General features: G+C 40.5%; 1 protein-coding gene across 1 annotated transcript in view; it reads right to left on the minus strand.

Moving 5' to 3' along the window:
* Nucleotides 1–1150: 1150 nt before the first annotated feature.
* The window catches only part of Kmo (kynurenine 3-monooxygenase), a 39957-nt gene continuing 20229 nt past the window's right edge, over nucleotides 1151–20878 (minus strand). Inside the window, exons 8-15 of the mRNA XM_036202487.1 lie at nucleotides 19551–19622; nucleotides 18331–18452; nucleotides 16825–16972; nucleotides 7751–7808; nucleotides 5650–5732; nucleotides 3215–3316; nucleotides 3069–3128; nucleotides 1151–1592 (exon numbers count right to left, since the gene is read on the minus strand). Of these exons, the coding sequence (XP_036058380.1) occupies nucleotides 1413–1592; nucleotides 3069–3128; nucleotides 3215–3316; nucleotides 5650–5732; nucleotides 7751–7808; nucleotides 16825–16972; nucleotides 18331–18452; nucleotides 19551–19622 (825 nt within the window). The 3' untranslated portion in view covers nucleotides 1151–1412. The remainder of the gene's footprint in view (nucleotides 1593–3068; nucleotides 3129–3214; nucleotides 3317–5649; nucleotides 5733–7750; nucleotides 7809–16824; nucleotides 16973–18330; nucleotides 18453–19550; nucleotides 19623–20878) is intronic.

The following is a 20878-nucleotide window of genomic DNA, read 5'->3' on the forward strand; positions in this document are numbered from 1 at the left end:
ATCTGAGAACAGAGCTAGAAACCTCTGCAAGAGTGGAATGCGCACTGACAGCTGAGCCATCTCTCCAGCCCCTAAGCCAGCTCTTTTTCTGAGCGTCTCCCATGTACATGTGAAATACACACGCTTCTAAACTTCACTTTGTTCCCTCTCGACAATCTGTTATAGTTACTGCAGCCAACAGACTTAAGAAACAAAAGGAACAATTATACTGTTTGTTTATTTTTGCAGTGCTAGGGAATCTAACTCAGAGCCCTGGGCATGGTAGGTAAGCACTCTACCACGGAGCTATGCCCACTTTCTGAAAACAGTATTTTTCTTTCCCTACAAATCAAGCCTAGATTATCAGGACTCCAGGATGTCTTTGATAATATGAAAAATGCAAATTGTTCCATCTTTATTACCTCAGTCTTTTTTACCTATAAAGCTAGTTTGTAGGCCGGGCGGTGGTGGCGCACGCCTTTAATCCCAGCACTTGGGAGGCAGAGCCAGGCGGATCTCTGTGAGTTTGAGGCCAGCCTGGTCTACAGAGTGAGATCCAGGACAGGCACCAAAACTACACAGAGAAACCCTGTCTCAAAAACAAATAAACAAACAAACAAAAAACCTAGTATTGTAGCTTTCAAAATTAACAATGTTTGAAAAGAACTTCCAAGTGTACCAGTAAGTCTACTGAAAAAAGAACCAAAGAGTCTCCACACTGCACTTTGAAGATGATGTCAACTGTCACAGTGTGATGTTCAAGGCATCACTTTTGTGTGTCTGAAATGGAATGAACTATGTCTCCATACTTCTGCAAGTCAGCCTTCCCATCTCCTTTTCACTCTTGGATATATTTTATTTACTAATAACAACCCTTTCTTATTCTTTACATAGCATGCCATTAATAGTCCTTTCTTCAAAAGGTAATAATTCTGGTATCTGCAGACTGGGAAATAAATTTATCCTGGAACTCTTTGGAACATCCTGCCTTTCATTCACACCCCTGATTCTAACAAGTGCTCTGAACCTGTGGTTAGGCAAACCCCATCAACTGCTACAAAGAGGAAGCAGCACGGCAGGCAGGCTGTGGTTTTCAGTCTGGAATGTTGTTGCTCCTATAATGTGCCATATAAAAAAACTTGTTTTTGAGAAGTGAAAGAGACCTTGGTTATTGCAATTTTAATTTAAATTGACCCCGCCCAAGCACGCAAAGCGATGGAAACACTACAAAAACAGCAATGGCATCTCCCCTTGTCCGGCTGACACACACACAGAAAGTCTACATGGAATTTGGTTGTATGCTAACAATTATTTTCAAGTAGTGAATTAATTGTGCCAATGGAAACATGCATTTGGTCCTTGATTTTGGAGAGCAGTCAAGCATCTGCTACCTGGAAACTTGATGCTCTGGTTGGCGAAATGGGGAATTTCTCTTAGGGACTCCATGGAACTTGCCAGAAGACATCTGTGCTCCTATTCCAGTATCCCGTGGTTCCAGTCCATGACAGCCTTCTCAAGAATCCCAGAGGTCTCGGGGGTATGTGCTGCACAAGTAGGTAGGCACTTCCAATGGCTATCAGGGATCCAAGGCCAAGGAGTCCTTTGTTTATCACCTGCAAGGATGGCAAATGTCCAAAACTGTTCAGCCAGAGGTTGAATCTTGAGATAAATTTCCTTCCTACATCATAGATGAATGTGCAATTCTCTCTATATATCACAGACCAGTGCACAGGAGTCTTCCTATATCACAGACAAGTGTGTAATTCTCTCCCTATATCACAGACAAGTGCACAGGAGTCTTCCTATATCACAGACACGTGTGCAGTTCTCTGTTACATTTAACTTGAAGCAGCAACTTGATTGCTTGACCTCTGTTCTGTCCCCGCCCTTATGTCAGGGCACTCTGCCTGCTTGGCTCTTCTCCTTTGCATGTTTATATCATTGAGGTCAGGGACACTATTTTATCAGGTGTATAGGTATGTGTGTTGTGTGTACACAGGTAGGGGTGCACTTTTGTGTACACATGGTAGAGGCAAAAGATCACTGTCAGGTGGTTTCTCCCTTCTCTCTCCAATTTATTGCTTTGAGACAGTCTCTCACTGAACTTGGAACTCACTGTTTTGGCTAGCAAGCCCCTGGACTCTACCCTGACCCTTAGCCTTGAACAGGGTTACAGATGTGTACCATTCCAGCTTTTATGTGGGTGCTGGGAGAAAAATCTTCTCAGCCCCTATTTTATTCATCTTTATGGAGGTAGAGCTTACAGGTAGATCTTCATTCTTTCCAACCCATTCTCTACACAGCAAAGTCACTGACCTAAATTCCTAGCCTGGGTGTTTAAGCCTTCTTAGGTCTCTCAGCTTTCCATAGACCAGTCTTCTTCCTGTTTCAGCAGGATGCTGAAGGCCCTACTTACCTCTCCAGCTTCTATCTGGCCACTCTTACTCCCTGGGCCTCCTGGCTAGAGTATCTTCAGCCTTCATGACCTAGCCTACACTCGTATTCTCCTTGCAGTAGGTCATGAGGTATTCCCCACCATATTTGTCCACCTTTCCTATTAGTTCCTGAGCCACAGGTAGGATTGGTACTACATCTTGTCCACTGAAGTAGCTGTCTCAGTATATATGCACCCAATAAACTATCCACAAATGAAGTTATAAAATTCCCAAAGTAGTCAGGAATCTGTATTACATTTAATGGCACCCCTGGGTCAGCTTCTCAAAATGAATGCATCACTATATTCCACTAGATAGTGTGTTATAAGTGACACAGTTCTGTCTACTTTTACAGGTTAAATCCACAAAGATACCACATAATGTAAAAGTCAAGAGTGGCTCATGATGCTAATACAAAGTATAAAGCTGAGAAGTATCAGCCTCATTTTCCTCTTCAAATTTCTCTTTGCTTTTGGTTTTTTCATCACGTAGAGTATGTGCTCTGTATTCTGTAGACTCAGGGCAGGTTTTACTTGGAAGACAAGCATAATGTCTCTGTCCTGTCATGTCTGTATTTCCCTGAAATAGATATGACCATGAAACTATATGACACTTTAACATATCACGTTTTTTCAGTAGTCAAATTCTTCCAACCTTTTTTTGCCAATGCCAGCGCAGCACCGCCTCGTGGTATCTTATTCTGGTGAAGGCGACCTGCAGGGAGATTTAAAAGCATCTAGTGTATTCTTTAATAGCTAAACAGAGAGAAAATGAGGGAATGTCTTTAACCCAGTCCTTACCATGGTATAGAGAGGGATAAAGGTAGATGGCATAATAGTGTGAAGAAATTTATCTAGGAGCCTTTGAAACAGGAACCACCTAGAGTTGACATGTGCTCGCATCTGCAATGAGAGGCATCTTAAAAAGAGTTCTTTAAGAGAAGCAGCTCTCGTTCCTTACAACAATTTACTACTAGTCTTCATTCCCAACAATGAATGCTAACACAGGAGTCAAATAAAATCCCATTTCCATGATCGTCATTCCCAAGTGCCCTTGAGAAATTTCAGGAGTACAAGACATTGCCTTGAAAACATACAAAATCTAGTCTGGTCTTTCTCAGAAGACAATTTCAATATAAAAAATTCTGTTTCAGCAAAAGATATATTGAGCCAGAATTTTGAATGACCTGTAAGTTCAAAGGTTTTGATCGATTACTGTTGCCCTCTACTTAACTGGCAACATTGTTTATGACAACAAGGATGGCTTACAGCTGCCTCTGTCCTGGTTAATATTACTACTTAGGACAAGTGTTGTGTTATATTAAACTGGTTGTGTGTGTGTGTGTGTGTATGTGTATGTGTGTGTGTGTGTGTGTGTATGTGTGTGTGTTGAATGTGTGTGGTATATGTGCATAGGTATGAACACTTCTATATGCACACACATGCAGAGACCAGAAAGGAGTCCTGATTGTTGTAGAATATTATTTCAAGACGTGTTACATTTGTTTATGCTGTGGAACATTTGCTTTAATGATGCAAAGATGTGTTGCATTTTTTTATTTTGCATTTGTTTAACTCTGTGAAGCTGTGTTACTGTGTCTGACTAAAACACCTGATGGTTTAATAATGAGCTGGACAGCCAACAGCGAGGCAGGAGAAAGGATAGGTGGGGCTGGCGGTCAGAGAGAATATATAGAGGGAGAAATATGAGAGGAGGAGGGGAAGGAGAGGAGGATGTAACAGGTCAGCCACGCGGCCACCCGGCCACCCGGCCACCCAGCCACCCAGCCAGCCACGGAGTAAGAGTGAAAGTAAGATTACAGAAGTAAGAAAAGGAAAAAGCCCAGAGGCAAAAGGTAGACGGGATAATTTAAAGTTAAGAAAAGCTGGCAAGGAACAAGCCAAGCTAAGGCTGGGAATTCATAAGTAACAATAAGCCTCCATGTGTGATTTATTTGGGAGCTGGGTGGTAGGCTCCCCCAAAAGAGCAAAATCAACCAGCACCTGCTCTATCACTCTCTTCCTTATTCCAGCGCGGTAGAGTCTCTCATTGAACTTGGCATTATTCATTATTCTGACAGCAAGCAAGGCCCTCACTACTCTGGAGCTCCAAGGGCATGGCCACTCCAGCTTTTTACATGCATCCTGGGGATTAGAACTCAGACCCTCATGCTTGAGCAGCAAGTGTCCTCACCCAGAATCATTGCCCAGCCCATGACCTACTTTTGGAGTCAGGCAACGTATAGCAACAAAGTCTTCCAGTATCTTCTAGAACTCAATTGTATATGTTACAACTATGCTCAAGTTGAAGCCAATATTATTTCTTTCTGTCTTCAAGAAAAATGGAAATGTTCACTATTTCCCTTGTTTATTGTGTAAACTATTTCAAAGCAATTCCATTCCACAAAGCAATGATAACAATCATTTGTCATGAGACTTTGACATGACTGTCTGAAATTGGAATGTAAGTCTTAATAGTACTCATCTTTCTGATCAAGAATTTCTTTGATATTATATACTGTTTTTATCCCATGGTATTCTAAATACTCAGAATATTCTGTTAAGAAAAAGTCATTCAGGCCTTTAATCCCAGCATTCAGGAGGCAGAGGCAGGTGGATCTCTGTGAGTTCAAGGACAGCCTGGACTACAGAGCAAGTTCCAGGACAGCCAGGGCTGTTACACAGAGAAACCCTGTCTCAAAAAAAAAAAAAAGTGTAAGGGATCAGATCTACAGCATATGAAGTTTATGAATCAAATTATTTTCTGTGTAGTAAATATTAAAAAAAGGAAAGAAAGAGAAAAAGTCATTCAATATTTCTAAGATTTCACAATTAATGTATCTCAAATTCTTATTTTGAGAATAGAATATGACTACCTCCTAAATGTCTGAAATTTGGACCTGTGAAATTTTAGATGTTTTACCATCTCTGCTATCTTCAAAATGCTCCTGAAATCAGGTAGAAATGATGAGTCTTTGTCATTGGCTACATCATAACAATCTACCTATGTTTAAGAAATGTGTGTGTGATGTGTGTGTGTGTGTGTGTGTGTGTGTGTGGTATGTTTGAACACGTGCATATTTGTATATGTTTACTGTGTGTGTACATGTGTACTTTTGTCCACACATATTCTTATGCAGCATGTATAAGACAGGGCTGGAGCAAAGGAAAACAAAAAGCTTTCTTCCTAGTCTATTGGTGAACTGTCTCGTGGAATGGAGCCAAGCTTTTCTCACCTCTATGTAATTGTACATAGACAGGTCTGAAATTGCATGGTCATCTGGAATCCTAAATCTTGAGAATTCAGGAAGGCACACACCTAGAAATCAAAATTAAATAAAACATATATGTGTTTAAAATAATATACAGAAAATATGCGGGAGAGAGGGCTCAGTGGTTAAGTGCATTGGCTGCTCTTTTGAAAGACCTGAGCTCTGTTCCTAGCACTCACCTTGGGTGGCTCACAACCACCTATAACTCTGGCTTAGAAGAGCTAATGTCATCTTCTTACCTCTGAGGGCACCTGTGCACACATGCTATACATATAAATAAATCTTTTAACAAAACAAAATTTTTTTTTAAACTGCTGGTCTCCAGCTAGGTCAAACTAAACAGTGTTTCCTCTTGCAAAATTTTAATCTTATAAAACTATTGATAATAACAACAACCTACAGTTATTGAACAATGTCCATTGAGTATTTCCTGTTGTGATCAAATAAAGGTTAGAATAAAACTAATATTAGGGTATTGGTTGTTTAAATCATAATTTCCCTTATTTCAAAAATGGAAAAAATTTGTGGTGGTTAATCTATATTGAGAACTTGATTGGATTTAGAATTACCATGGAAGCACATCTCTGGACATATGTCTATAGGGATGATGCCAGAGAGGTAGAACCGAAGAGGAAAGACCCACGCTTAGTGTGGACAGCATTAATCTGATGGGCTGGTGTCCCCGAATGAATAAGAAGGAGAAAGTGGAACAAGCACCAGCAATTCTTTGCCTCTTGACTGCGGATGTGACTCACACTTCTGCCTCCAGTCTTCCCTGTGCCGTGAACCACGGCCCTTGAACTATAAACCAATGCAAACCTTTTCCTCCTCAAGTTGCTTCTCTAGTTAAACCAACAAGTCACTGCACAGGTTCATATGACAACTTTAAATAATGCTCAACCCTCCACTTTTACTCTTTTTTGTGTGTGTTTCTTTGAGGGCTTGAGTATTTCTGAGGGTGTGCTGTGAAGGCTGTAGGCAAAGGTGGACCACCAAGGCTGGAAGGGAGAGAAAGGTGCACAGATACACCCTGATCTGCTGCTGCTCTGAACTTTGATCTGTCAGTGGGCCGCTGCTACTGGGAAGTGGTAGGACCTTACAGGCAGGAGGCCTACCAAGAGGTCCTTGAGTCACTGGAGGCATGCCCTTAGAAGGGACTGTGGGTCCTCTATCTCCCTGTCTTTCTCTGCCACTTCCAGATCAGGAGGTGAGTGACGTTTTCTCTGCTGCTGGCTCCCCACCATGATGTTTCCTCTCCATGGGCCCAGAGAAAGGGGCTAACTAATCACAGACTGGAGCTTCTGAAGCTGAGAACCAGTGCTGTAGAACATTATTTTAAGTAGGCAAAGATGTGCTGTATTTGTTTGTGCTGCAGAATAGTACTTCAACTGTGCACAGGTGTGCTACTTTTGTTTATGCTGCACTTGTCTAAAAATGCAAGGCTGCGTTGCATTTGTTTCACCTTGCCTGTCTAAGGCACTTGATTAGTAAAGAGCTGAATGGCTAATAGCTAGGCAGAGCAAGGATAGGCGGGGCTAGCAGCAGAGAGAATAAATAGGAGAAATCGAGGCTCAGGAGAAAAGAAGGAAGAATGAGAGAAGGAGGAGAGAATGAGGGACATGGCTGTGGCAAGAAACCAAGCAAAAAGAGAGAAGCAGTAAAAGTAAGATTTACAGAAGAAAGGTAATAAGCCCCAAGGCAAAAGGTAGATAAAGAGAAACAGGTTAAGTTAAAAGAGCTAGCCAGAAATATGCCTAAGCTAAATGTATCATAACTAATAATAAGTCACTGTGTCATAATTTGGAAGCTGGTTGGTGGCCCAAAAGAAAAAGTCTGGTAAATGTCACAATAAACCTTTTCTAAGTTGATTATCCCACATATTGTTATAGTAATTGAAAGATGACCAGCACTTTCCTCCATGAATTCTAGGTTTCCCTCTCTGGGTGGTCACTCTCTGCTATGGGCAATGACTATGGCAGAGACAATATTAGAGTGCCAGGATCATAAGTTGGCCTACAACTGATCATCTGGACTAATCTACATCCCCCTGAGAAATTATACTTACTAAGATCATTATTGAATTTGTCCATTAACTCATCAAATACCAAGCAGTCTTCAAAGCCCTGTAACAAGAAAAATGGGCAAAAAACAAGGCATAAATAATGAAATACTTCATAGCAATTATAAAAAGAAGTAGTATTGGCTGGTAAAGTGCGTGGACTGGGGATCTTTAACATAACAAACAGGTTCCCATCTGATGTCTAATCATTATACAAAGACCAGCTGCTGGACCCTCATGCTGTGTCTGCCTCATTGATACCTGCAATGATTATAATGATTTGAAAATGAACAACAAAAAAATAAATATATCTGCGATTTTGGTGGATCCCAATGCTTCTTTAAAACTAAGAATTACATGTCTCTACCATTAGTTAGTTGTAAACTACTCAGGTCTGTAAGATTTATGGTATAGAATGATTTATTGAGCTGAGCATATAGCCCAGCGGTTGAGGACTGTGCCCGCCATGCATAAGGCCTTAGGTTCAATCCCCATTATTGCTAAAAAGAAATTAATGATAGGATCAAATTAATTTAGTTCCTACAACTCAAATTTAAAACAAATTTTGAACACAAAGAACTTGAAAAATTACTAAGATGATACTAAATGAATAAGAACCCTGAGTTCCATTATCTACAAATTCAAACTACAGTTTTAGAGACAATGTAAAAATACATAAAATATACTTTTCATAGCAATTATAGTGATTGTATTTAAAGTAGCAAATGTATTCTTCAATGAATGTCTGCAAATTCTTTATGGCATAGGAACTTTGACGTAAGAGATGACATATAAGGCAAAGACAACAGTTATAATCTTAAAATAATTTTTTTTCTCTGCAAGTATTGGGGTAGACATTAGTAAAATTGTAGTGTTAGAGGTGAAAGGTGGATATGAGATAAGTTATGAAAAACACATTGTGTAATGAATCCCTGAGGCAAGATTTGAACTATTTCCAGAATGTGGGCATTTATCCACAATGCTATAACTAATGTTTACTCATGTCCTTATGAAACAAGTGCTTGAAATTGCTTTGCGTGAAAGTCACAAGCTATTTTTAATTGGAATATTGTGAAGACCAAAATTACTTAGGGTCTGAGAATCTGAGCTTGCTTTACCCAGCAGGGCTGCCTAAGGGGATCATTCGACCATGGGTGTGGTTACTAGGTGTTTGGAAGGGTCTACACTTGACTGTGTGATGTGCTTTGATCTGGCAAGGGAGAGGTCTTTTGCCCTGCCCCTTGGTATTATTGTGAAAGGCTCCTTTGAATAAACAGAAAAGGTCATTGGGTATTGATCCAGGTCCTCCTGAAGCTATCATGTGTTTCTGTCTTTTTCCTCTTTGCTATATTTCTATCTAATATTTTCTTATCTCTCTCTCCTCCTCATAAGAACCCTTAAAATGGTGGCAGCGGGCTCCCACAGATGGCGCCAGACTTGGGACTTGGGTGTAGAGGAGACAAGCAAGAGAGAGTAGGGGCCATTGTGGAAGCAGTTGGACATGTCTGGTTATGAATTAAAGATTAAGCAGTGGTATTCTATTCTTCGGGAGTAAAATTGTATATATATAAAACAGAGCAGTTAAAAGTTAAGCCAAAGCAAGTAGTAAAAGTTAGGCTGCAGCAAATATCTCTGTCTAGGTTTCTCTTTCTCTGTCTCTCAATTTCTAGCTACCAAATTAGGTAAAAATATAGGGTTTAGGTACAGGAAGAAACTTGGGGTAAGAGTAGAATTTCCCTAGTGCCAGACCTGGGGCACAGAAAACCGTGTCTGAGAATAAGCAGCCACTGCAGACTTAGCAGTCTGAGAAAGAAAAGCTGATATGGGGCAGGAAAATAGTAGGCAGCTGTTTGTATATTCATTTGTAGAGAGTTTGAAAACTAGGGGAGTTAAGGTAGAACACCAACAAGTAAGAGGTTCTTAGAGTTTATAGAGGAACTATGTCCTTGGCTTTCCGACTATGGGACTCTGGACACAGACTCCTGGGGGAGAATCAGAATTGAAATACAACAACATTATGAGGAACATGGGCCAGAAAAGATCCCAGTGGAAGCTTTTGGCCTGTGGGCACTAATTCTGGACAGTTTGGATCTGAGTCCTGAGTGGCAGGAGGGAATTTTCCCTGAGATAGACACAGATGAAATAAAACCTTCTACTCCACCAGAGCTGCCACCAGATGGAAATGCTTTTTACAAAATCATTCAATTAGGGTCAGTCCCCTCTTGGCTATGAAGCTGAGTTTAAGGAACAGAAGTCTTGAGATGAGACAAGGAAGGAAGTGAAGGGCTTCAGAAACTTAGTAATTTCTCTTTCTCAAAAACTGGAGCCTCTTCAGGTCTTTCCTTCTCAGAAGGGTACTCATCTTCTTTCTGTAGTGGCAGAATTAGACTCATCTGGGAGGTCATCTATCAGAAGGGAAAAGTCGTCCATAATTGCCCTGGTGCAAAAGTCTCCCAGAATATGGCAAACCCTTGCTGCTAGTCCAGCATCTCCACTTCAATCCAGTAATAGAGAAGCAGCTAGCAGAGGGGAGAGGGTGCAAGAATTTCAAATGTTCTCTGTAATTGAGAAGCAAGATGACCAGGGTAATATACAAGTGCATGTTCTGATTCTTTTTAAACAATTTAAGGAATTAAAAACAGCAGGCAACCAATGTGGTCTGACCAGCCTGTTTATGTAAGCTTTGTTAGAAAGCCTAGCTCTAGAAGCCTTGCCTCCTGGGGACTGGAAACAGATGCCCAGAGCTTGCCTGTCAGGTGGATATTTTTTGCTTTGGAAAAGTGAATTTGTGGAGCAATGTCACGCCACAGCTAAAATGAATCAGGTCCAACAGATTCCCATTACTTTTGATATACTTGCCAGAGAAGTTCTTTATCGGGAGATAGGTCAACAGTTAAATTTCGATGTGACAGTGTATGCTCAGGTAAATGCAACTGCCAAAGAGGCCTGGAATAAGCTTCTATCATCTGGAATACAGACTGAGGATTTATCAAAGATAAGGCAGGGGCCTGATGAATTGTTTCAGGACTTTGTCTCTAGGCTAATGCAGACAACAGGCAGGTTAATTGGGGATCCAGAAACTTTTGCTTGTTAAATAGTTTGCCTGTGAAAATGCTAATGCCACTTAGCAAGTTGTTTTGAGATCTTTTTGAGAGAAAGGAAACATCTCTGACTCTATTACACTTTGCTCAGATGTAAGGCCCTCATATAATCAGAGAATAGTCATGGCTGCAGCATTACAGGGAAAAACAGCCAAGGATGTTCTTTACCAGCAAAGAAATTATGGCTCAAGATAAGGGAGAGCTGTCGGACCACCAGGAAGCTGCTTTGGGTGTGGCCATGTGGGACACCAGGTCAAAAGGTGTCCTGAAAGGGGAAAAAGCTTAAGGGCAAATAAGGAACATGGATTGTTCCTGAGATGCAAAAGAAGACTGCATTGGGCTATAAATGTCTATCAAGAGTGGATACCCAGGTGAATCCTTTTCAGGGAAATGGATGGAGGGGCCAGCCCCAGGCCCTGACAGAGTAGATTTCTGGGGTAATTCTATAGTCCCAGCAAAGAAATACATTCAGGACTTCTACAGAGCAGCCCAAGGTAGTGCTGGATTAGATCTCAGCTCTTCTATCTATATGGTTTTGACTCCTGAAATGGGGATGCAAACCCTCCCTACTGGTACTTATGGGCCTTTGCCAGAAGGCACTATAGGGTTATTGTTGAAAAGAAGTAGTACTAGCATGCAGGGAATCTTTGTTGCTCCTGGAGTAATTGATGCTGATTATATTGGAGAATTTAAGGTGATGACTCACTCACCCAAGGGAATTTCTGTAATAAAGACAGGCCAGAGACTTGCACAGTTAATTTTACTTCTTCAGGTGCAACAAGAAATCCTGTTAAAAGGGATAAGAGAGGAGAAGCTGGATTTGGTTCATCAGATGCCTATTGGCTACAAGCCATAGGTCCACAGCATTGAGAACTCACTTTGATTATAAACAGAAAAAGTTTCTCAGGTTTTCTAGATATTGGTGTGAATCTGTCAGTTATTACTGCCAGTCAATGGCCTTCCATGTGGCCAAAGATGGAAACTATCACACAGCTGCAAGGGATTGATCAAACTCAGTGTCCTGAGCAGAGCAACAATGAACTCTCCTGTAGAGATGAGGAAGGTCATGAAGGAATTTTCAGCCATACATTGTCCCTCACTTGCCTGTAAATTAGTGGGGTTGAGTTGTTATGAGCTATATGGGAGTTTATTTATATAACCCCAATACAGTTGTTGCTAAATAAAAGGTTCCTGACCAGGAGTTAGTAAAAAAATAGTGATGGTCAAATGTCATCTTTGCTCCCTAAAGAAAGGGCTAATAGGGATGGATTAGATTTTAGGAAGGGTCATTGAGCAGCCTGTACTCCATGCAGATCCTATAACTTGGAAATCTGATAATCCTGTGTGGATAGATCAATGGCCCCCTAACAGAAGAAAAAAAATAAGCCATCCAGCAGTTAGTACAGAAACAGTTGGATGGTGGCCATATTGAACCTGCTAACTCTCCCTGGAATTCTGTTATCTTCTTGATCAAAAAGAAGTCAGGGAAATGGAGATTATTATAGGATTTAAGGAAAATTAATGAGACCACATAGCCAATGGGAGCTTTGCAACCTGGATTGTCTATCCCTACAGCTATACCAAAAGATGCTTATAAAATTCTTTTGGATTTAAAGGATTGTTTTTATACCATTCCTTTGGCCCCCCAAGATTGTCAACAATTTGCATTTAGCATTCCATAAGTTAATTTTATATCGACAATTTGCATTTAGCATTCCATAAGTTAATTTTATATAGCCCACAAAAAAAAATTTCTTTGGAAGGTTTTGCCCCAGGGAATGATCAATAGCCCAACATTGTGTCAGAAATTTGTGGCTCAAGCTATCCAAAAAGTTAGAGATCAATTTCAGAAAGTTTATATTATTCATTATATGGATGATATTTTGCTTGAACATAAAGACAAAGAAATTTTGCTTGACAACTTCAGACAGCTTCATCACTATCTTACCCATGCAGGGTTAATTATTGCTCCAGAGAAAGTGCAAAGACAGCCACCACCTTTTCAATATATAGGATATCTTTTATACCCTAAAGAATTAAAGCTTCAAAAATTGGAAATAAGAAAGGATGGATTAAAAACTTCGAATGGTTTTCAAAGGTTATTAGGGGTATTCAATGGTTGCAACTTTATTTAAAATTATCTGTTGGTGATTTGGAACCATTAAGTGATATTTTAAAAGGAGATAGTGATCCTAATTTTCCCAGAAAGCTAACTGAAAAAGGTAGACAGGTTCTTTTACAGATTGAGAGTGCCATTCAAAATCAGCAAGTACATTATATTATGATCTACCATGGCACACATATATCTTGCCCACTAGACATACTCCTACAGCAGATTTATGACAAAATAGTCCTCTTTTGTGGTTACATTTTTCTGCTTTACCAGTTAAGGCATTAAATCCATATTATTAAGCTATAGTTTATTTGGTACAGAAAAGCAGGATTGAATCTAGACGTTATTTTGGTAAAGAACCAAGTGTGATCAGTGTTCCCTTTATGAAACAGGAAATTGATTGGCTTTTTCAAAATAGTGATTCTTGGGCAATTGCCTTTTCTCAGTTTTTAGGTGAAACTGATAATCAGGTACCAGCTGATCAATTGTTACAATTTGCCCAAATGTATTCCTTGTATTTCCTAAGGTTGTGATGAAAGATCCAGTAAGAGATGCTTATGCTAGTTTTCACTGATCGTTTTTCCAATGGTAGGGCTGCTTATGTTATCAGTGGTAAAAACTTCATAGTAGCTTCAGCACAGATAGTAGAATTAAGAGCAGTGACTATGGTTTTTCACTTTCTTGTAGATAGTTCATTTAATTTATATACAGATAGTCATTATATTTATAGAGCTCTTCAATATAGAAACTGTTCCATGCATTGGGACTAATAACAGTCAGGTTAGGATGCTGTTTCAACAAATTCAAGATGCTATTCACCAAAGAAAGCTACCACGCTTTGTGGGTCACATTAGAGCTCATTCCAACTTCCTGGCTCTTTAGCCAATAGTAATGTGTCAGTTGACAAATTAACACAGATGACTGCCTTATCCCAAGTAGAACTAGCTAAACATTCACATGCTTTTCATCATCAAATAGTTTAAGAAGCAATTCAATCTTACCAAAGAAGGTGCTCGATAGTTAAATAATGTATGGTGTGTGCAAAGTATTTTCCTGTACCTCACTTGGGGGTAAACCCTCAAGGCCTTCTTCCTAATCATTTATGGCAAATGGATGTCACTCACATTGTAGAATTTGGCAAAAATTAAAATATGTACATGTTACCATCGACACTTATTCAGGCTTTTAATGGCCAGTGCACAATCTGGAGAAGGTACAAAGCATGTAATTGCTCATTGCCTGAAATATTTCTCCTATATGGAGATACCAAAATAAGTAAAGCTGATAATGGTTCCAAATATAGTAGTAAAGCATTTCAGCAATATTTGTTCCCTGTGGCAAATTGAACATAAAACAGGCATTTCTTATAATCTTTAAGGACAAGGACAAGGCATTGTTAGATTTCTTTCTTTCTTTCTTCTTTTTTTTTTTTTTTGGACAAGGCATTGTTGAGAGAGCCCAAGCCAATCTCAAGATGCAGCTTCAAAAAATTAAGAGGAGGAAATTGTACCCTCAGTCACCACATAATTCATTGAATCACGCTCTTTTTGTTCTGAATTTTTTGAATGTGGATGTTGAGGTCATGTTTGTGTTTTTTTCACAAGATGAAAATGAAGCTCGACGGCTGCCTGAGCACTTGGTGTGGTGTGTGGAACAGAGGAATGTCAGCCTCGATGACACTGTAGCTGCTGACGTTCCCCTAGAGGAGCTGGAGTGAGGGCAGCTGAACCAGTGTTCCTGACCCACTGAGGTTCCATCCTGCAGTCTGGAGAAAGCAGGAGACCAAGGAGGCCCACCAGACTGCTGAGAAGGAGTCTGGGACAAAGGTTGTGTCCCTATTTGGTATTCAAGGACTGAGACTGTGAAAATGGGAATGAAATGGAGCCCTGAGCCACACTGCTTCTGGTTGCTAGCAGCAAACCAATGCATAGCTCCTTTAAGAGAAGGTTCCTTATTCCTACTAGTTGAGCAGAAATCTTTTAAAAGAGTTTTACAGCAGCTCAGTATGGTAATTCTGCTTTTTCCCTGGAGCAGCTCTCCTAGGGAAAGCTGACTGGAAGTGCCTCTGTGGCTGAGAGTGAGGCTTCAGAGATGCTTGTCTGAACTGAGTTGAGTTGTCACATTCAGGGGAGCTGCAACAAATTTGGATAATGGGAACCCTCATATTTTGAACGGCTTGCCTAAGAGTTATTATGACTTGGACTGCTAAAAGGGACTTCAGGGCCATGGGTAAGCCAGGCCCTGATCTTGGGCTGTCAGTGGCACTTAAGACTGTTATCAGAACTGACTTTATGAACTTTTGCAAACCTCAGAAATGGGACACTTTTGATTTCACCTATAATTTTAACTGTGGTGACTCATGATTCATATATCCTCTGTCCTGTTAGAAGAAAATGTAAATAGTTCTGTTAAGAAATCACTTTTGAATGTTTGCTAAAGTTTGTAAAGTGTAAATAGTCCTATTGAGAATTGGCTTTTGGATGTGTTTGTAAGAATTAGAAATATGTATAGTAATGTTCATGCTAGAATTATGTTACTCTGTTGATGTTAATGAACTATGGTTTGGTGAAGCTAAGAGAGTTTACAGGTTTGATGTGGTTGCATCAGGAGTTTACTGATTTAAAAAAGGGCTTCATGCAGCTGAGGCTGCTATAGATTTCCTAGACCCATTCAAAAAGGACATTCCATCTTAGTCATCCTCTACTCCTTTACTGGGAGATGTGGCAGCCTGAGGTAGCAGGAGTATTGCTGTGGTTCTTCCAGCTACCTGCAAGCTTACTTAATAGGGACCTGAGTCAGAGCTGCATAGAATTAACCTCTGTACTTTCCCCTGCCAGAGGCTGGTAAGAAATAGGTAAGTCCTTCTTGCTAGCTGCTAATCTAAGACAGAGTACACTTGATGGAAAGTGTATTTCCATGATGGGTAAGGCTGATTAGTGAAGAAGATGACCTAAGACAAACACAGTTTATCTGAGGGGTCTGAGGAGCCCTTTAAAATATTATTAAGAAGGGGAAATTTGTAGAGGCCCAAATTACTCAGGGTCTGAGAATTTGCGTGCCCAGCAGGGGTGCATAAGGTTATGATTTGACCATGGGTGTGGTTACCAGGTGCTTGGAAGGGTCTACACTTGGCTGTGTGATATGCTTTGATCTAGTAAGGGAGAGGTCTTTTGCCCTGCCCCTTGGCATTGTTATAAAAAGCTCTTTTAAATAAATGGAAAAGGCTGCTGGGTATTGACTCAGGTCCTCTTGAAGCTATCCTGTGTTTCTGTCTTTCTCCTCTTTGCTATCTTTCCATATAATATTTTCTTATCCCTCTCTCCTCCTCATTGGAACCCTTGAAAAGGTGAGAGCTGGCCTCTCACAGAATATGGTTCTATCATCAAAGAAATACAGTGATTGCTAAACAACTATCATGTATACATGTATAAACATGCAAGAAGTTAATGAGATTCTTGATATTAACATTTAATATAGGAGCATTATATTTAAAAAAATTCTTTCTAACCAGAATACCAAAATTTCCATAAAAGTAGTAATATGTAACATCTGATCAGTTTATAGTTTTATTTAGACCTGCCAATAATATTAGCCAAGTTTCCACATAAGGCCATAGACACAGTTCTCAAGAAATCAGGATGCCATACCATATGTTGTGCTTTTCTCTGGACTGGGATATTGTATCAAATAATCTGGCTCCTCAATGGAGTTGAAATGAATCTGACTGAGCAACTGGAGTGGTGAGCAAAATGGTTATGTTCTTGGGACCGTGTGGGGATGGTTTAGACAGTACTTCTATTTAGGATTTACTATTTGAGGCAGACCTTGGAATTTTCCAGGAACTTTCCCACAGGAAGAGAACTCACCGCATTCATTCCTTGCCCAAAAAATGGGACAATGGCATGAGCTGCATCTCCCATCAGCACACAGTGTGACTTCAGGTGGAAGGGGGAACACTTCACTGATATCATGGGCTGGGCAGGCAGCAGGAAGAAGTCTCTCATGAGGGCTTGCCTTTGGAAGGAAGCAATCAGAATATGAACAGATTAACTGGGGCCAAGCACTGCTAACTTCTTACAGATTTATTGGCTTCATTGCCATGGTATTTTGATGAAAAAAATACAAGAATGCAGAAGTAAAATAGCAAACAAAGGAGGGAGATGTAGTTCAGTAGGATAATGCTCATCTAACATATGCAAGGTCCTGGGTTCAATACCCAGAACCAGGGAAAAAAAGAAAAGGGAAATTGGTTTCTTCTAGAAATAAATTTTGCTACTCTAGGGATACATGGAGAAGGCTAATTTGGTAAAGCTGACCATGCAAGCATGAGGACTTGAGTTCAGAGACTTAATTCCCATGTAAAAGGCAAATATGGTGGCACTTGTGTAAAACACAGGGCATGCCTGTAGTGTGTGTCTATAATCCCATGTTTGTCAATGCTCTGTAGAAAAAATTCACAAGCTGCTTTACTTGGAATATATTTCAACCACCAGAACAATATTTGGCTAGGGAGTGGCTAGATTGCCTATCCATCGGGCAACAGGTATACACCTTGCTGTCAAGTCAGTCTAGCTAATCAAGAAGCCCGAGGTTCAGTGAGAGACCCTGTCTCTAAAAATATGGTGAAGAGTAACTGAGGAAGACACCCAAATATCAGCCTCTGGTCTCCAGAAACATGCATGCATGTGTGGGTATATGTACATTGAACTGCCCCCACATGGACATATATGCGTACATGTGCACTTACAACACAAACATGTATACACACACAATTCCATTGTTCTAATTACCATTGTTTTTGGTAAAGTTAACCACATACAAAAGGATAAATCTGGCAGCATTTGAATAATTTGAAATATGTCTGTATATCACTCTATAAAAAGCATTATTATGTAAATGGGCCATATTGTTTTCAAATGTATTATATTTTAGGCTGCTTTCAAACACACTAGTATATTTTAGATTCCTGGGTAAATGCTGAACAAATGTTACAGTATATTTTACTAGACCACAGCAAATAGAGATTAATGTGAATTTTTATGTTTTAGGAAATGAATAACAGTAATCAAAATCATGTCTGGGGAGGTTGGAATAAGGGGACAGGCCTGAGAAAGGCATCTGCTGTATCACATACCAAGCCCCGGAGCCCAGGGAAAGCCTAGGGACACTGGTGCTTTTGTTTCTGGGACAAATTGGGCACGATTTTCTCAGAGTCTCCACTCCTAACAGCCCACTTAGACTTTTGCTTTAATGTTGATTTATAGCTAGTGCATTTTAAGAGCAATTTTCAAGAAAAGTCGGAACAGTTTTGTTTGAATTTGGAATAACTTAACCCAAAGAAATGAAAGGTACAGTTTCCGGCTGAGACTCACTCTCCCATCAGAGGGATAGCATCTGGAAAGTTCCTCTGGAAGAACTCCAGCACATCGTCACTTGTCGGGAGTTTTTCAAACTCTTCGAAGGACATGAACAAGGTGCATGTGAAAGATTTGTCCTGTGAAGGAGAAGAACAAGGTGAGAGAGAAGATTGGGTTGGGGATTTAGCTCAGTGGTAGAATACTTGCCAAGCAAGCTCAAGGCCCTGGGTTCGGTCCTCAGCTCCGGAAAAAAAAAAGAAAAAAAAAAAAAGAAACCATGGTGCTGGCACTAGGAGTGGACCCCTAAACCGCAGGACCCTCGCTGGGACTAAAGATCTCCTGGAGAATATCCAAGCCAGCTGTGTCCCCTTTTCCCTGGAGGAAAGCTGCTCCACCATGTCTCAGAGGTGCTCCTTGCTTCCTGGGTCACTCAGAGAATTGCTACTGCGTAAACCATCTGTGTTCACCAAGTAAATTCTGCAGTCCTTAGATTGTTTATAGATGGTTTCATGTGATTTTTTTCCTCCTCTTTTTCTTTTCATTAAGATAGTATTGATCCCCTTAAGATAGTATTGATCAAGGCTGGCTGTGGTGGCACACACCTTTAATCCCAGCATTCGGGAGGCAGAGGCAAGCGGATCTCTGTGAGTTCGAGGCCAGCCTGGGCTACAGAGTGAGTTCCAGCCAAAGCTACTCAGAGAAACTCCGTTTCGAAAAACCAAACCAAACCAACCAAACAAAAAAAGATAGTATTGATTTTATGATAGACAGCCACAAGAAGAAAACAACTGCCTCAGAATACAGCTAGCTAGAGATATAAAGAGAAAATCCTGGAGATGAATGAAAGAACACACACACACACACACACACACACACACACATACACACACACACACACACCCTAATGTCCCACAGACCTTATAGACTGGAATTGCTTCCTGATACTCAATCTAAATCTCTTTGGCTTTACTGTGGCACCTGCTCCTAGACTGCCTCTGATGGAGATGACAGCACCTTAGCAATGAACTCTTCATTACCCACGTCAGTATGGTCTCCTTTCTAAAGTAAAGACTGAACTTGCTTCTGGTTTTTCCTCAGAAGCTCAAAGCTTCAAAGACAGAATCATTAAATAGATCAAATAATGAGATAAACTAGGTTACATAAATGACCAACACAAAAGGAAGAACTAAATTAATTATAGCTATATCAATAGCTGACAGAAATTTGTACATTACCATGTTGGGAAGAGCAATCATCATAAAGGAATTTCTAGGCCAGATATGAAGAAAATTAGGTTCCATGGCATACTGTAGGACAAAGAACACAGGTTCAGTTAGCAAGTCCCTCATCTCTACCACAGCTTTGCACTGCTTCTGAAATAATCTAGACCATTCACATAGATGTGGCTCACTGCACGTGTGTTGCTGCGTGAAGTAAATGCTGTCTTGGAAGATACTTAGGGTTCTGTCTTTATACATTCAAACTTAGGCAGGCTTTTTGTAATCATTTATTTCAAGATTTGAGAATATACTATAATAAGATATTCTTTCTCTTCCACCCTGTCTTTCTATATAAATATGCATATGTCTGTGTGTGCACATAAAAATATATAAAACATACATGTGGGTGGATGTGTGGGTAGGATTGTGTTCAATAATTTTACACTTAGTGCTTTTATAGACTGGATGGGAAAGTCTTGAGTTCAAGCAGTAGGAACAAAATGGAAGGAACAGCAGTCTCCTGACTCCCCTGTCATGAAGTAACAAAGTCACTCTGTCTTAGAAGGGTCTGTATGCGCCTGGCTTGGCTGTTCTTCCATTGTCTGTTTTGTATTTATTTGTTGTTGTTGCTTCTGCCCCAGAACCCCAAGCAAAGACTGAGACACAGACACTGAAGTGAATCAAGTGCCTAACTGCCTGATCTCAGAGATGACACAGGAGACAGAGTGGACAAGGTAGTACAGATCTACCCAAAGCCAACTCGCTTAGCCTTCGTAATGTAAGAGGTAGGAAGTGTGGGTGTCTCAGTGCTGACTGAAAGAATGGGAAGTAACGGGGTGACGTGTAAATCATGCAAATAGACCCTTGTGGAGAAAACCAGAGCACAGGCAAACTAAGCAGGAACCAGCAGGGCTTTGGTACAGCTTCACCAGCTAAACCAGACAGAGGTGCGCCTGGCACTTGGATGGAAGGGAGTGAATGCTCTGTCTGTCTTGTCTGCCATCTGTTCTATTTTCTACCACTCTCTTGTCTTTTCGGAACTCTAGAATGTAAGACAGGGAGGAAAAGAACAAGAGAAGCGAACTTGGTTTCCCAATGTTGGCAGCATCAAAGGTCAGAGCTTGATTAAAATAGTGAAGAAGATAACATTTAAGTTCTGTCTTCCTCAGTGACACAAAGGATGGTTTGCGTATCAGGGCAAGAACAGTGTGCTACCAAGAACACATGGTAGTTCACAAATAGGCCTCAAGCCTAGAAAACAACCGTAAACCTCAGCTTCTTTATTACTGAGCCACACCCTTGAGAGATGCCTGTGTGGGACAGCAGTCTGAGGGCAGCTTGGA

The sequence above is a fragment of the Onychomys torridus genome, chromosome 11 (assembly GCF_903995425.1).
Source record: "Onychomys torridus chromosome 11, mOncTor1.1, whole genome shotgun sequence".
Lineage (NCBI taxonomy): Eukaryota > Metazoa > Chordata > Mammalia > Rodentia > Cricetidae > Onychomys > Onychomys torridus.